Source organism: Vespa crabro, chromosome 2, assembly GCF_910589235.1.
Source record: "Vespa crabro chromosome 2, iyVesCrab1.2, whole genome shotgun sequence".
NCBI classification, from domain to species: domain Eukaryota; kingdom Metazoa; phylum Arthropoda; class Insecta; order Hymenoptera; family Vespidae; genus Vespa; species Vespa crabro.
In genome coordinates, this window is record NC_060956.1 from 10,899,754 (window position 1) to 10,918,117 (window position 18,364).

Genomic DNA, 18,364 nt, shown 5'->3' on the forward strand with positions numbered 1-18,364 from the left:
GATTTTTGAAACTCATATGCCCTTGAACTGGAAGTAGGAGGAATAAGATAGTAAGAAAAAAGGAATTGTACTTCTACAAATCAATAAGCACGTGCTATCTTGCACGTAAAAGATAATAACTAGGTACTGATAGTAAAATCACAATATTAGTATTTTTTCACTTTAAGATGTATAACTATAATATCATTTCTATAAAGATTAAAGCACCAAATGCAAACAATATATAAGTACCGATTTTTCTTTATTTTTAAGAACATTCTATATAGATTTATGTGTATTGTTAATGACTCGATGCGATGAAATATCAATAGCAATAATGGATCTATCTCGCGTTTCTTTACATTTACTTTAATTCCTGTTGAATTTTCTAAATTCGTAGGCAATAGCAACTGTCCAATCATATTTGCAGAATTATTGATGTAAAGAAGGCCAAAATCACTACTTAACAAAATCCCACATTTTTAATATCAATAATAGAAATTTCAATCAGAGATTAGACTTTCGAGACTATATCGTTCAGGTTTTTCTGCGCACGAATGGGAGATAGAAGAAAATTGGAGCTTGTGTGCCGTGACGGTAGTACAAGGGTAAGCTCCCTTGGACGAGTCCGTGTGTTTGGGGTGGTGAGTCCATGAGAGGGAAAAAGAGGGTCGAGTCTATACTCCCAGCGGTGCATATATGGTCCACCTGCGAAAGGGAGCCCAGCACCTGTCGCCGCACGCGCACAGAACCGACCTGCTCGCCTTATGCCCTGTCAGCTCTACCAACGGCGCTGCTACTGGCAGTGGGGGCTGAAGGTGCAGAGGGGGTTGCTTGCTTGAGCTCCCTCGACTACTAGAACTACCAGTCGAACTCGAGGGATCATGCGGACCAACGCAACGAATTGTCTCTGTTTCTTCTTTCTTTTGTCTCTAGTATCTCGTGAATACATTCATCGATCTTCTTCACTATCATTGACCTATTCAAATTCGTTTCATCGAGATCACTTTATTAAATCAATTTTTTGTTTAAAAATAAACTTTTCAAAAATCATATGATCGATTCGATTAATTCGAAACATATCTTTTGTGAAGCTACGGAAACATCCTCGATATCACCGATATACAATTTGTCGTTTAATAGTTTTAGTGCAAGGTTTTTCTCTTTGATTTTTTGTAGTATCTTTATAAAAGATCATCAACGTTCATACCTTCTGCGTGTTTGTTTTTTATAGTGTATCTCGACGATCAGTGCGAGTTTTAAAGAAGAGGTAAGTCGAACTACGTAAAATTGGAAAGCCCTCGTATTTCGATGACGTATACATGATCGAATCATGTATAAGGCGTAATTTGAAGTTAATTATATATGCATATGAAAAATATTTACATTTGTTTTGATAAAACCGTTGCGGAATCTTTCAAATAAAAATTTTCTAAGGAATGAAAATCAACGAAGAGAAACGTTAAGCAATAAATTCTTAATGTCAGGACCTTCGTTCTTTTAGTAAATATATATGCATATTTGTATATGTATATGTAACGTATATGTATTCAGAAGGCGCTTATCGCGCAGTTCATGCTTGGGTGATGAGAGATGGTGAGAATGAGGATAGAGTTGGCCGAGGTTGAGATACCGATGGATGACGGTTCATCCTCACCATCGAAGAACATGGAGGTTGATGAGTACGGAGTAGAGGCAGAGCTGACGAGTCTTTCGTGGCTGCAATCGTTAGATATCACGAGTGCGTCTGGTTTACCAACGCCACCATGTTCGCCATCTCCTCCACCGTTGGTACGAAAACCACCAAAGAAGATGTCACCTTTGCTTAAGGCCGAATTAGGTAATTAACATTGTATTGGTGTACACGGACGGATGAAACACATAATATGACGAATCTTAATTTTTCCGTCATTTTCATCATTTTTTTTTATCTCAGTGAAATACATTTGCGAAAATTTATTTAATTAAATATATTATGCCTATTGTCTAGTGATGGAATTTTGTCACTGCTTTATTAAATAAAGATTATCACTCCGTCTTTATTCTCATCAGATCTTGCAGAAAACGCCGATAAATATCGGACAGATCCAGACGCAAAACCGCCATTCTCCTACGCTACGATCATATGCCTCGCAATGCGTGCGAATAATAATAAGGTGTCCTTGTCGAACATCTATGCATGGATTCGCGAAAATTTTTTGTACTACAAATATGCTGATCCAGCTTGGCAGGTAATAATATTAGCTCCTATGAGATCGTAGAATTCATTGGTAATCTTGATTTTCTTTTTTTCATCCTTAGAACTCGATTCGGCATAATTTATCGTTAAACAAATGTTTCGTCAAATTGCCACGTTCGAAAGATGAGCCGGGAAAGGGTGGCTTTTGGAAACTGGACTTGGAACGTATGGAAGAGGGTAAAAGAACGAGACGACGTGCTTCGACAACTCAACGTAATCGAGGATCGAGGAGACAACACAACACCACAAATTCAACGACGACGACGACAACGACGTCGACATCGATGACGTTGTCTTCTACCTCAATAAGCAACCATTCGTTGCAGAACAGTTGTGTACCACTTACCACTTGTCTTTCCGCCCTTTATGAAACACCACCGAGCAGCGTTTCACCTCCGATACCGGACACACTCTCGGAAGTACCTGAATCAACGCAAGTTAATCTCACCGAAGATGATCTCACGGGTCTATTGATCGCCACAGCAGGCTGGGATGAGAATCAGTTGGATCTCTTAGATTCTCTTTTGGATACTCTTTAAATATTTTTCTATCGCTTGTTTCTCTTCAAAGAATTAAGAAATAAGTTGATTAAAAATCATCCATGATAAGTTATTCATTTTTTGGAGATTTTTGAAATTTCTTCTAATTGATCTTTTTTAAATTTTATTTACTCGAGTAAACAGCAATTGCTATTCTTATTCGTAAACGATTTTAGTTCATGTATTATTAGTAATCGATCGACTCATAAAAAAACTTTAATACCGTCTATTATAAATATATCAATGTCGTGTGAAAAAAATCAAATAAATGTTGAACTTGTATCGAAGCGATGGGAGAACGAACCAATGATGAATACTTCTGTATTATTTGATATTTTCTCACATGTGAAGCATAAAATTATAGAATTAGATTACGTTAATTACATATGAAAATGATAAAATATTTTCGTTGCGTTCTGACAATATTGACAGGAGAATTCGATTTCTTTCATTCTACTTTCATATTTAATTCAACAAACGAACAAGGCGGCTGTAAATAATGAGATATTTATCTATTGTTCAAAACTCGAAAGTAGTATTTCGATTTTGAATTAATTCAACAACAGTTGGTGAAGTCACAAGTATAGAAGGTGTCTCATTTAATTCGGTCATTTAATAATTTTTCCGTAAAAAAATATATTAACTTCTTCGTTGAAGAAGTTTGCATATTGCTCTTTTAAGATAAAACAAGTAAAAAAATTTTAGTTGATGTAATTAAGTGAGATACGCCGTATATATGATCTTTGTTTCAAATCATCAACATATTACGAGAGCGATTTGTATTTTATACGCTCGGATAGATAAGTTTATTCGTTATATAATTGCACTATAATCATTAGTTATATTTATTCTTATAACGAACGATAGTAATTAATAATTATGACTAATACGTGTGAAAATAAAGGGGTTATACCTTTTTGTGACGCAGCGATTCACGCATCGTGCCTTCGGCTAATTAGCGACTGCTCTTTTGTAATCATGGTTGAGCAACGTTTGCCTTTTTGTAAAACAATAACACGACGAGACGAAAAATTCGAGTTTCGGATTGATCGAATAGCTCGAGAGATATCGTCTTTATCTTCTTAAATATAATACTGAAAAGAAAAATAAAGTAATAATAAGAATAATTATAATAATCTTTCAATCGCGAAATCGATGTTGAAAGTAGTATCATTTGTGCAAAATACATTTCTAACGATGGATTCCGTATAAAACTATTATTCGTGTTAGTAAAAATGATAGAGTGCAGCACCCTCCCTTTAAATACGCGATGCCATAATATGGCAATAAACATTACGAAGAAATCGATTATATTACGCGAACGTGGAAAAAATATTTATATAATTATACTTTCAATTTTACGCTATCTCTTCCTTTTTACGTTTTACATTTTAATTCTGGATGATAATTCTCGGATCGATTTTAAACGCGTTCGATAAACGTAGTACTACTTTTTTATTTTTTGCATGATTTTATCTTTGTTATAAAAGATTTTAATTATATTTAATTATATTGGAATGATCTAGCATTATGTTGAAATGAAATTTATATCGATTTTTTATTAATTCGTTAGTATACCATTTAGCATGGCTGTAGGTTCTCTTCCTTTCTTTTCTTTTGAAATATGGTACATTAGTTTCGAATATAAAAAGGAAAAATATTTTGTTACACTCTCAGGAAACGATGAATTTTTTCTTGTTAGTATATAAATACTTTAAGAGGATGTCGTTTATAAAATAAAAAAAAATATAAATTCGAGATCCTACAACTAGCGGACCAGATATAGAACTTGGATTAAACGATATGTCTCTTGTAAAATAGGTTTCACCATTAATCCTTTTTGCGTGGAGTGCACAATTGTAATTTGCAATGGTAAAACAATTTTAAGAGTAATATAAAGTTCCATATCGAAGAGTCTATCGTAACACTATGATTCGTACCTTGTCTTAATCCGTCCAAAGTAAGGATTAAACAATTATCTTAATAATTGTGAACAAAATAACGAACTGTAGTTCACTCTTTCAAAATATCGTCAGCGAACGTAACAACAACGTAACAATATAATGATACGTTCTCAAAAATATTGACGTCTGTGTCAGCCTATATAATATTACGTTATAATTTGTATTATATGTATGTTAGATGTACGACTTGTCAAAAGACAACTGTGAAAGTGCGTCTTGAGAATCGGATGTTCGTGGATTTTGAAGAAGAAAAAAAAGAAATAAAATACATTTCTATGAATTGTTCGCCGCCATTTTAAAAGACATTTTAAAAATATGATTTCCACTGGTTTTAAATCTAGACGTGTATAATGTATATTATATTTTTAGTGGAATATAATAATTTATTAATAGAACTACAGACGATATTCCGTAGAGATCGTAGTCTTTACATAAAGTATTATTGTGTGAATTGGCGCCACTTTTGAAACTGATAAAACTAATTCTTGTATAATTCTGCGTGTAGTAATCTATAAATATTATAACGCTAAACCGTTTCGTTCTTCGTACATTTTGTTAGTATTCACAAAGTAGCTTTTCTCACCGATTCTCGACTGTGTAGTTTTAGAATCGATTAAAAGGATTACAAAAAGATTGGGAAGAATCATTTATTTATTGACGATGATTTTTCTTAACGATCGATACGGATAAATTTTCATGGATTTGCATGTGCCTTCGAAGAAACTGCAGTTATTCACTTCGGCTAGATATCGAGGATAATTAAACATATTGTATAGACGCCGGGTGCAGAGTGTGGTTGTCTCCATCATTTGTATTGATAATATATTAAATCTGTAATATTGCGAAATATACTTTAGAAAATATACATTTAATAATTACTCCTTTATTTGACCATATTTCTCATTAAAGAAGAAACATTTAAATACTTATTTAAGAAACATTACTTTTTTTTAAATATCTTGAGTTTATGTAAATGTCCCTAGATGATATATTCTTTGGGTACAGTTTTGGTAGAATACGATCAAATGTCGACATTGAATGGTGGTAATAGCTTTTTCGATGTTTACTTTTTCTGTATCTACGGATGATAATTTAATATAAATCGCAATATCATCAACATATTGAATTATAGTAGTAGAGAAATTTGTTAAAATATCTTTTTTATATAAACTATATATAAGATGAATTTACGACTTCTCTTTGTGAAACACTTTTATAAATCCAGCTTTTTAAGAGTTCGTTCATATAACACCAAATCGGTTTTTTTCCCTATTCGATTATTTTATCATCTTATGCAGTGGCGTATATGTTTTATAAGTACATTTTCATATGACACTGACGTTAACCATATAGTCACGGATTCGGCAATTTTTGACACTCAGTTTTGTTAATAGATATCGTACACATACATATATCTTAATGGCAGCGTTCAGATTATTCGATTGATGCAATCGAAGACGATCGATAGATGCAACATTGATCCTGGCTAGTCGTATTCAATTTTCAAGCAAACAAAGGAAAAGTAAACATAAGTAAATTGCGAGAGGAAGGTAGATGAACGCTTAAAAACCATATAAACATAATAAAAGCCATATAAATATTACAATTGTCGATATGTTCAAAAGGTGTATCATGTAAATTTACATGAATTATGTCGAGTATGAAGTTGCCGCATAAGTTGAAGCGAATTGTTTTCCATATTTGCTATACAAGATAATATTGGTAAATTGACTGTCGTTTTAAGTAAAAACATCGCATAAATATAGCTTAGACATTTCTCTTTAATTATTGTTTAATTATCAATATATAATATTATCTTTAATAAATAATATTATTCTTATTTTATGTAATTTTGTTTTTTCGTTATAACATTGAAACAATCGACTTTAGGGCGTATGTGTATTAACACTGACTTAGAATAACAAAAAGAATACACAGTTTCAATGTACATTACGTTGCAGGACACCTTCTATATGGAAATTATACATTCATCTCGCGAAGAAGAGAAAAAGAAAAAAGGAAGAAATTTATAAATTTTGTGACATAACAAGCATTCCGCCAAGGGAAAAAGAATTTTTGGTAAGAAAAATGTAGAAAATTCTCAATTATAACGAAACAAATACTCTTTATTACATTGTACGGAGTATAATTAACTAATATTTAAACAATAGCATATTTATTTAAACATTTTATAACTCGAAACACGTAAAATAGAATTAAATTAGTATTTAAATAGAATTAAAATTTGAACGCTCGGTCTTGACTGTTATCTAATCAGTTTTCTTTTGAATTTCGATGAATAAAGATCGAAGCAGTCTCTTTCCAAATGGGTAAGTTTAAACAAATAATACTTTCGATTATTTTAGAATTATTTAAACAATTTGAGATGTGCTCGGAATATAACTAAATAAAATTTAAACAGTAGCAGATTTATTTAAACATTTCATAGCTCGAAATATGCGAAAAATTTAAAATAATCTTTATTTAAAATTTTAATATTTTAAAATTTTAATACTTTAAAATTTTATTCTCGTGGTTGTTGGCTACGTGTAATGTCAATAACTTTGGACTGTTGACTGACTTTGACGGTTACTGGATCAGTATTGTTCCGGATCTCGACGAGTAAACATTGAAATTCTCTCAAGATGTCTTTCCTGCAAGTCGAAGATTTACCAGAACCTTTCGAGAATGGCTTTTAGTCATTTTTTAATTTTACCATATTGTCACTCAAAATGTTCTTATGATGATGAGTGCAAAGGTAGATTTGAAAAAGGGAGATAATTTAATATTCCGTTTCTGTATCTATAATTTTTTTAATTTTTTTTTAATTTTACCATATTGTCACTCAAAATGTTCTTATGATGATGAGTGCAAAGGTAGATTTGAAAAAGGGAGATAATTTAATATTCCGTTTCTGTATCTATAATGCTCCGTGTACGCGAGTAAAATTATTTTATATTTGCATTTTCATTATTAAAGACGGTTCACTGCATTTTGGAAGAGAACGGGAAAAATCGATAGTATACAGCGAAATCTATTTATTTAACCAAAAAGTAGAAAAGAACAGTTCTACATATCATACAATTGAAATGTTTTATGCTTTGCTGTAAAACATTTAAACCTATGTGTTTGGAAGATATTACACTAAATCTGAAACAATAATAAAAAAATTGGAATATTACTGTTCATTCTTTGAAGAAGAAATTGTTTTATCATATTATCTAATCTTATTATCTACTTAAATATGATTAGTTATATTAAATTGATACATATTATATCCAAGTATTTACAATAAAAAAATAAAAATTCTAAAAAATACTGAAATATATCCAGCCATCCGCCTGGTAAAACTTATGTTACATAATTTAGATATAGATTTGGTTATATCGTAAGTACTATCTGGAGACCTACAGGCTGACAATGATTCTACTCTAAAATTCGCGATACTGGGTTGACATGTCACTTACCGAGAATTCTGGCTTCTAAGGTTAAATGGAGGAGATTTCTCCCTGGTTAAAGATAGCAAGACCGGCGCCAAATCGAAAACTTCAATCACTACACAATTAACCATGACTGTAATATAATACAGAGAGATTCCACAAGTTTCCGTGTAAAAATCTAATCCCACGATGACATCTAATCGATGTTACGTTGATATAATATTATTGGTATAATATTTCCATAATGTAATGGGTGTTTGCCGATAGTAATCTACGGCCATTTGAGAGAAAAATAAATTCTGTTAATAATTGATCCACTTTAATTGAATTTTAAATCATTATACTGCTATAATAATTTATTATTATGTTTGGCATAATATAAATATAATAATAATATAAATTAAAAAAAAGAGTGAAGGATAATATTTCATTATTAACAGTGAAAGATAAATATAATATATTTTAATACAACATTGCTATTTTGGAAAATTAATTATACGCACTTTTCGTAACGTTTGCGCAGGAAAATAAGCTTCGAATATTTTTTCGCTTTTTTTTACTTTTAGAAATTGTAGGGATTAATATAATATAACGATCATTTGATTTTTCATCTTATCGAACAGCTTTAATTTCTCGTTTACTTGAATTTACTGAAGATAATTTAAATATTGCTCGTGTAATCACGATGGATTTTCTGCTTTATGACTATCCTCTTATCTCATTGTTCGCTTGATCGCTTCGTCTTTATAATTTAACCGAAAAAATGCAAATTATTGATCGATCTAATCTATATTTTTTTACTCAATTTAAATTTGATCACGTCCTATTATCAGGTTCTAGAGGACTACAAGTAACCTTCCACTGTGCAGTTCGTTCTTTCTAGTAATAAACAAAATTTTGGCGCAGTTTTTAAATTATTTAAAAATATAATTTTCATAATCATAACTCCTCATATCTAATTATCTTTTTACGAAATAATAATTAGTGATTATTTTCAAATTAAGAAAAAATATTATAAATCATAATATTTATTTTTGTAATTGTTATAATTTTCACTTTCTGATAATTATCATAATTGTAAATGACAAAAATGAAAGAAGAAAATTTATTAAATTTATCTTAGCATATTATCTTTGTTATACAAAACATTACCGACAATTCGTGAAAAACAGATCGTCAATACCTGACTAATCTATTATAAAGTTCACAACGTTATTAATATAATTCACGGTCGATAAAACAATTCCAACGTGATAGTTTAATTCTATTAACGTTCACGCCGGGGCCAATTTTCGTTTGATTTGCTATGAGGCGGCGCTCGAATTAATATCGCGCTTCATCTGGCGGCGCGTGATTATTGCCTGTTCATACCTGCATACGCGTTGTTTGTTTGCTCTGTAGTACAGTGAGATCTTATTGAGATCTTAACTACCTCAAAGAATCACCTGTTTAAATTTATGCAAGGAACAAATGGTCCAGTAAAGCTCGATGCTGTGTTTGATTATAATATTGCAAAAAAAGGTGTTGATTTATCAGATCAACTATCGGCATACTACAGTTGTTTACGAACAACCATTAAATGGTACCGAAAAATAATAATAGAATTAATATGCGGAACTTCCCTCGTGAATGCGTGGTATATTTATAAAAAATGGGGCACTAAAAATATGACTATGTTACGATTTAGGGAAGTTATTATCGATTACCTTTTGCTCAATGAATAAATATGCCGTTATATACCATCACATAAACATGTTCTTCAATCATATGAAGGATCTGCAAGAGAATCCCGTAAACACTACAAGGAATGCTATAAAAATATGTCCAATAAAAAGGGCAGAGTTTATGCCACTAACAATACTACAAAAAATAAAAAGTTAAGACGTATTGTGGGCATTGCAAGAGTCAGCCAACACTTTGCTTGAAATGTTTTAACAAATTACACAAAAAACAATAAATAATGAAGTTATAAATAAAATAGTATCAGATTTTATGTTATTTTTACTGTATTTGTGTTTTTTTATAATACTGTATTATTATGTTTATGTTATTGAACAAAATTTATGTTTCTGATACATTATTAATGATAATTATTATTAAAAATAAATGTTTTTAATGAACAGACGTTAAATTTTCATTATTTTAATTTTCTGTGTCTAATAGTCTAATAATTCAGAACACAATCGAATGCGTACCGCCGGTGGCCCGCGCCATTCGATGAGACAATATAGTGCGGGTCACCAGTGGTCCGCGCCGTCCGATGAGACAGTTTAGTGCGGGCCACCGGTGGCCCTCGCCGGAGTTCATTTTATCTTCTTTGAAAAAAATTACGTCCCAAAATGGTGACTTTCGAAAATAGTTTAGGCATAAAAAGCTTTCTCAAAAATTTGTGAAAGTTATACCCTCGTTTAAATTTTCATTTTTAAAAAAAGATCTTGTTCATCAAAATCGGTCAAGAATTATACTCGGACTTATTATTAGCGCAGACGTTATTCTTGGCATTTCTCTTGAAAAAAAAAAAAAAATAGATGTGTAATCAGCACGTGCTTAGAGAACTCATAGAATCAATTTAGTTTTATATTCATTTTTTCATAAAAATATCCCTATTTATATTTGCAATGTATATTTACGTATATTATTTTTATATTTCTTTTATATTTCTTTATTCAATATTTCTTTGCACATACGAAATCTGATTATTCGATGTTGTGCTCTAACTTAAGTGTGCTATTGTTTAAAGTAGCTATTCATCATTAGTGGGACATTTATGAGTGTCCCTGACCGGCAGCATGGTCCTTTGAGTCTTCAATCGACAATGAGTAAACGTTGAATTTTGTGCGCGTCGCATTTCACGATGACTAAATGCATCAACATTTAATAAAAAGTGTGCATTAAATTTTTCCAAAAACTCGACCATTCGTGTTCGAAAACTATCCAATGTAATATTTCTAGATGAATCCATGAGTGATACACAGCTTAAAGAGTGGTTTAAGCGATTTAAAAGTGGTCATACATTAGTTAAAAATGACTCTCATTTTGGCAGGCCATAACGAATAGAACTGCTGAAAATGTGGAACGAGTTCGAGTTTTAATTAATTAAAATCATCACTTGACTATTCAAGAGTATTACAAAGAAGTTTTGAAACGACTGCATGACGCAGTGAAAAGGAAACGGCGAGATTTGTGGAAAAGTGCCGAATTGGTACTGCATCATGACAACGGACCTACACATTCATCGCAACTTATCCTGCAATTTCTTGTGAAACACAACATTGTTCAGTTTCGTCAAGTTCCATAAAATTCTAATCTGGCTATTCTTCAAATTGAAAAATCCTCTTAAGGGAAGAAGATTCGATGACTTGGAGGACACATAAAGAAACGCGAAAAAGCGATTATTAGCTATTCCGAATATTCTCACTATTAATCCTCTTTCTCCTGCTATAACACAAGGTCGGATAGTTATTTGATAGACCTCATACTATTATTTTCTAAATGTGCCTATTCTCTTATAATCCATCAAAGAGACTATTGGCTTGTAATAACTGAAATATGATATTTAAATTGCAGATTTCAGATTGTTTAATATCTGATGAATACTGCGTTGATTACAATCCTATATTTTTTAATTGACACTGCTGGATTGTTATTCATATACAAGTTGAATTTCGAACTTAGAAATTTGATTATTGGCCACGTTCAACTGATGTAAAATTAATGTTGAAATCTTCAGTTAGAATCATAGGTATTTTATTATAATTTTTGATTAAATAGAGCAGCATCTTCTATGGTATAGATGAGGAATCATGGATAAAATCAATAATTTATAAAATTGTTTTATTCGATGTAATATATACGGTCATGATGAGAATGATTTGTCCATTCTGCAATAAAAAACGAGGTACATATATTTCTCCGGCTGCTGTACAATTCATTATCATTCTGGCGTAAATTAAAGTCCATATGATTGATAATAATAATTCCTTGTCATTTTAACTTTGATAAATTGCAAATTTTGCAACTTAGAGATTGAATAGAATATTTACACGTAATCACAATATCCAAATTAACTCAAAGAGGTTCTGCGGTCAACAATTATTAATATTCTTGACTAATTTTGTTAAAGTAATTATTATACTACTACTACTACTTACTGCTATTACTTACTACTACTGCTGCTGCTACTACTACTACCCTCTCCCAAAGGTCCCACTCAATGGTCCTTCCTTTGATGATCTAACCTGAAAAGAAGTGAAGAAAGGGGAAGGAAATTAGTAGAAAAGAACGTTAGTAGAGAAAGAGAAGAAGAGAAAGAGTAGAAAAGAAAGTCGGAAATTATACGCGCGTGAGAACGATGGAATTCAGATTGAGGAGTAGATATTGAAGATCGTTCCACCTGAGCGAAACCAGAGTATAAAAAACGCACTTGATTTTTTGATATTGGAAAAAGGAGTCTCACCCAAGATCCCTCCCAAGGGCACATAACCGAGGGCTTCCCCAAGAGTTCCACCCGATGATTCTACCTAATGATCCTTCGATGATCAAGCCTAAAAAGAAGAGAAGCAAGAGGAAATAGAAAAGAATAGTGAGAGGATATAAAAAGAGCAATCTTACAAAGTCTCTTAAGAAAATATACAGATATTTCAAAATGTTCGCGAGTCACGTCCTTTCAGACCGAGTTCCCTTTGAATACAGACAACAACCCGTTGTTATATGTTAAATTCTTTAGGTACCTAGAAATGGTGTTCTAATTCCGAATTCACTCTGAACTCTTTTAAGTCAGCTCGTAATAATATATAGATTACTTATGAAAAATAAAATTATGAATTTGATTTAATTTAAATTTAAAAGAGAAAAAAAATGAGAATTCTAATCTAAACAAATATTCTTTTTTTGTGACGCGTGGCAAAGGACGATCTTGGCACACATCTTTGTGTACTTGTTTCAGCTCCATGTGCACCTTTATTCAGTGCAGTTTCAGTGGTCCTCACGATCGTCATATCTTATAAGTTTCGTAGCTATGACTTTAAAATAAAATTTTATTTTATAAAAATAAAATTATGAATTTAATTAAACTTTAGAAAAGAAAAAACGATTATGATTTGACTTTAACGTAAAACTTAATTTTATTAAAATAAAATTATATTTTAACAAAATATAATTATATTAATTAAATTAATTTTAATTCAATTTTGGAAAAAAAGTGCGAAAAATTTATTACTCAACTTTAATAATAAAAATGCATAAAATATGAAATAATTCTATTCGCGTACGCATGACAATGTAGGAATGGATAAGGAATATAATGGCGTCTCAGTTTCTTAAATCTACACCATTATATCCATCACCATAAGAGCATTTAGAGTGACATGGTAAAATTAAAATATAACTAAGAACCATTTTTGAAAGATTCTGAGGAAACTTAAAAAATAACTCAATAGTTTAATAGTTGCCCTTTTGAGCCAGCATTTGTGAGGTCTCTTCGACATATAGCCTCTTCTTTGGTTCGTGCTCTAACCACTACTATAGAGCATTCGATAACTACTGTTAATGGCAAAGAACTAAAACCGTTCCTTATTCTAAAACGTGGAAGAAAACTGATAAATCTAACGAAACTCTAACGCAAGCCTGAAAAAAAATCGAAAGAGTATAGAGAGAGAGAAACAAGAATTAGTATATTAATTGCTAAAAATCCTTTACTAAAAATTGATTAATTTATTCTAAGACTCACTAACTATGATACTACAAGTCTCTTTGCCTTTTATCAATGACTCTACTCAACTTTCTTGATTCAAAGGTAATGACTCTATTCGACTTTTTTCATTCTGGACTCCATCCAGACTTTTCTTTTACCAACAAAATTGATTAAATATTTGATTAATTATTATTTAAAAATGTAATAAAAAAGAAAGGGTTTCGATGTTTACTCGCCGAAATTCAAAAGGAAACTGACTCAATAACCGTTAAAGTCAATCAAAAGTTCGTGTTTGTTTATATTATCCAAGTATTCAACAATCGCGAATTCAAAATTTTGAAATATTGGAAGTTTAGATAAAGATTATTTACTATTTATTGTGTATTACGAGCTTTCTAATATTTAACAGATTTACTATTATTTAAATATTAATTAAATGTATTCCGAATATGTTATAAATTACTTAAATAATTATAAAATTAGCGAAAGTATTAATTTTCAAATTTTCACGTTTAGAAAGAAAAAGTTCTATTGTTTATTCTTTGAAATGCAAAAGGCAACTGACTCGGCAAGTAGTTCAAGCAACAAAGAATTTGTTTTGTTTACACTTTAAGTAGCCAACAGCTGCGATATCAAAATTTTTAAGTACTGACAATTTAAATTAAAATTATTATAAGTTTTTTGCGTATTTCGATCTATGAAATGTTTACATAAATATTTTTAAAATTAAGAATTAGTAAACACATAATATATTATTTTTAATAAAGAAAAAAATATGGGTTCGTTTCCGCATTATCTATGAGATTTTCTTCTCAGCGCTATTTTGCTATAGTTTCCTGTGCAGAAGTTCACATTATATTATTACTATTACTATTATTATTACTATAATAATAATATATAATATAATAATAAAGTAATGAGACAGTAATAAGAAGAAACAGAAGAATATACTTATATAATATACATTATGACACATATGATGACAGTAATTTAGGATAACAAAAAAAGGAAATATGTATCATTTTACGTAGTTTGAGCGCGATCCAACAAATCGTATCCTTGATAATTTCGATGCATGACCGCTCATTGATAGATAACGTCTAATACAAACGCAAAATATGAAAAAAAGTACGAAATCTTTCTTTTGTTTTCGTCCGCTATCTTTTCTCTTTGTCTTACTACATTATGATCGTTTGCATTTGTTTCTACACTGTTTCTTAGTCTTTACTATTATAATATAAAATGTATTAAATAATATCCAAATATATATAAATAATATTTACATATATTATTATTTGTATTATTATTATATAATAATAATAATAATAATAATATATAATAATATAATTTTATTATTATTATATTATATTGTAATATAATAATAATATAATAATAATATAATAATAATAATAATACTTGTAGTAGTAATAGTAGTAATAGTAATAGCCAAAGTAATATAGAATGACTAGCTTAAAGGAGAAATCACGCAAAAAAAAACACTGAAAGTTCTATCTCACAGGTAGTATGGAAATGAACTCAAGTTTTAAATTGTATTAAAATAATATACGTATATATTCACTAATTATTTTTAAGAAAATATTCGACAGATTCTTATTTTTTATCGCAGATTTATATACATATTAAATTCTTACATGTGTCAATTACATTATTATCTTGCATGGATTTATCATGAAGTAAATCTGCTCGTTCCATGAGTATCTACAATGATAAAATATTTTTATACAAATTTTAGATAAACCTTTCATTAATTTTTTTATAAGCATGAGACGGAATTTTACTTACAGCCTCATACTAAGTTCCATTTTGTGCGCAATAACTTCTAACAATTCATAAATTTTATTTTTCACAGTCTCTGCCGCATTAGCAACGATCAGCTAAAGAATTTGTTTGCAACGTACGGCCTATTTTCTTTTCCTTTCTTGTTTTCTCCTAAACCATCGACGATTGTAAGTCTAAGTCACTTGCACCAATGGATCAATCAATGTACTAATATAATCAATATTATTAATAGCACAGCATCGAGCATTAGATACACGCTATTTTCAATAAACTGTTCTAAATTTGTTGTAGTCTTTGCTTTTGTAGCCAGTTTATCTGCATATGCAAAGAAACACTTACAAATGTCCTATAACATCATTTTCTCACTCACATTAATACGATCATGAATATAAAAAATGATAGAAAAAAAATTGGAAGATATTAATAACGTATGTCTAAAATTTTAGTAACAAATGTATAAGATTCTTCAACATTGGGTCATGCCAGTTGTGTCCAATTGGATAAAAAATCATTAATGTGTCAACTGCATGTATATCGCATAATATTATCAATCGCTTGTAATGTATCAAATTCAATAGCTCTGTCGATTCGTTTTAATATACTGCAATATCCAACCAATATGTTACACCAATTCTAAACTATTCGTATTTTCATAGATTCCAATTGTCCTTTGGTATAAACTATTTGGTCCAGGCTATAAAACAATTAATTATTTTAAAGAAGATACATTAAATGATCATTAAAATAATTCATTGCTTTTATATCTTACATAGCATATCGTTGAAACTTGAGAAAGAATTCTAATAAAGTTGTACCAAGCATTAACTCAGAATCATTATTACTATCGACTTCTATATGTTTTAATCTCTCACAGATATATTTCAGAGCTTCCATGCACATTTCACTTGTTCTTTTCTTTTCTTTTCATACATAATATACAATGTGTTTGTACAAAGGAAATTAATTTTCCTAAAAATGAAATTTTTACATAAACGAATATACAACATAAAATAAATTCCAATAATAATGATATCCTTTTTTATATAACCTACTTGACGAACAGCTTATTGTAATAATCTATCTTCTCCAAATAAATAATCTTCTCCGAAATCTGTTCCGATTAACTGGATTATTTTAATTTGATATCTGAATGCATACATGTTTGTCCGATTTAGTCTCCGGACTGGTATTACTTGCTATGTGCTCAAATCTTTCAATATAACAATATATAATCACCAATAATTAATATAAGTTGTATTAGAACAAGTATATACACACAAAAGCTATATATCTACTATTTGGCACCACCATGTATAACTATTTTCTCTAAATCTCGAATAACATCCAATTTCGTACTATCTGCCTCTGGAAAACAAGAATAATTCTTTGCAAGAAATAGATCAAAATATTCAGGAATATTGAGACTGATAATAGACGATAATATCATCTAATTAAATAAATTACTGTAATTATTGTTCTTTTGAAAAGATTATAATACTGTACTTAAGAAAAATATACTTTGAAATAGCTGATAGCTATGTTATGGTATTCTTGTCTCCTAAAATTAATCTTTCTATTTTCCTTATACTGTTTAAATAAGAATACAGTAGTTTTCTTGTCGCATCCCAAAATAGTTTTGTTAAAAAATAATCCATTATTCATAGATCTTAACAAAGTGACTATAAATTTAATAAAAACCATAAAATTAAGTAGATGTTCTTGATGGATCCTAGCATATTCAATCCATTGTGTTAGAGCAATGTTTCTAGTTAAGAGGCTACGTTATGCATTATATTGGAAGATCAAAGCTTCTGCAGGATCAGATCAACAAAATTATTCGACTTTTCTTAGTCTCAACTTTTTATAGTAACAAACCTCCAAATAAATGTCTGGGTTCGTGAATAGCAACTTGCACATTATGTTTCGCGCATAAGGCCAATTTTAATTTAACAACTCCTCGTCCTTTGGTCTTATTTTTTTTCTTCAAAATATATCACATCATGTGCCCAGTCGTTGGAATATTTTAAATACAATTAATTTATAAATAATCAAATTTTTAAGGTTATCTCGAAAAATATTCACAATAGAATTATTACAAACGGAAGAATTATGTATACAAGATAATGCTACGTTGGCAAAAAATATAACAAGATGTTCACAACAATGTAAATCTATTAAGGTCACATAACAGCCAAGTAGACGAATAAAAGGTTCGACGTGATCGAACCTTTTATATGAATATATTACTACTACACTTGTTAATCGTTCAATAATATTTTTATGGTTACTTATTATTAATCTCTTCGTACGGTAAAGAACTTTTTTCAATTTACTATTTTTTCATTTCAGTTTTAAAAAAGTATTAAATATAACATCAATGGTACTGATAGATATGATATCGAATTTGAAATTTATAATACCTTTAAAGGTATCCAACAGCGCCTAATAAATTTACTATCATGACTATCAGTTGTGACTGTGTGGTGATTTTGTTTTACGAGACCACGAACTCCTTAAAGGTTGTTTTCACTTTTCACTGGGAGCGTGATTTCAGCGACAAGTATGGACAAAATATAAACTACGAATGCAAGCGGAGAATGCTGTTCCTATGTACTATTTACATGTACGTAACCATTGATTTCGTATAAGTAAGTAGTTTAGTAGACTGTGAACTCACACTTTTTAGTTTATTATATTTATATTTTTCTTTG

General features: G+C 30.1%; 1 protein-coding gene and 1 pseudogene across 1 annotated transcript; one reads left to right on the forward strand and one right to left on the reverse strand.

The window, feature by feature from the left end:
- Nucleotides 1-573: 573 nt before the first annotated feature.
- On the forward strand, nucleotides 574-4,192 carry LOC124433135 (forkhead box protein J1-A-like). The gene is made up of 4 exons (XM_046982788.1): nucleotides 574-1,249; nucleotides 1,534-1,819; nucleotides 2,032-2,210; nucleotides 2,281-4,192. The coding sequence occupies exons 2-4, from the start codon at nucleotides 1,573-1,575 to the stop codon at nucleotides 2,755-2,757; spliced, it is 903 nt and encodes a 300-aa protein (XP_046838744.1). The 5' UTR covers nucleotides 574-1,249; nucleotides 1,534-1,572; the 3' UTR covers nucleotides 2,758-4,192.
- An 11,272-nt stretch (nucleotides 4,193-15,464) lies between these two features.
- Nucleotides 15,465-18,062, reverse strand: LOC124421883 (annotated as a pseudogene).
- Between the last annotated feature and the right edge of the window lie 302 nt (nucleotides 18,063-18,364).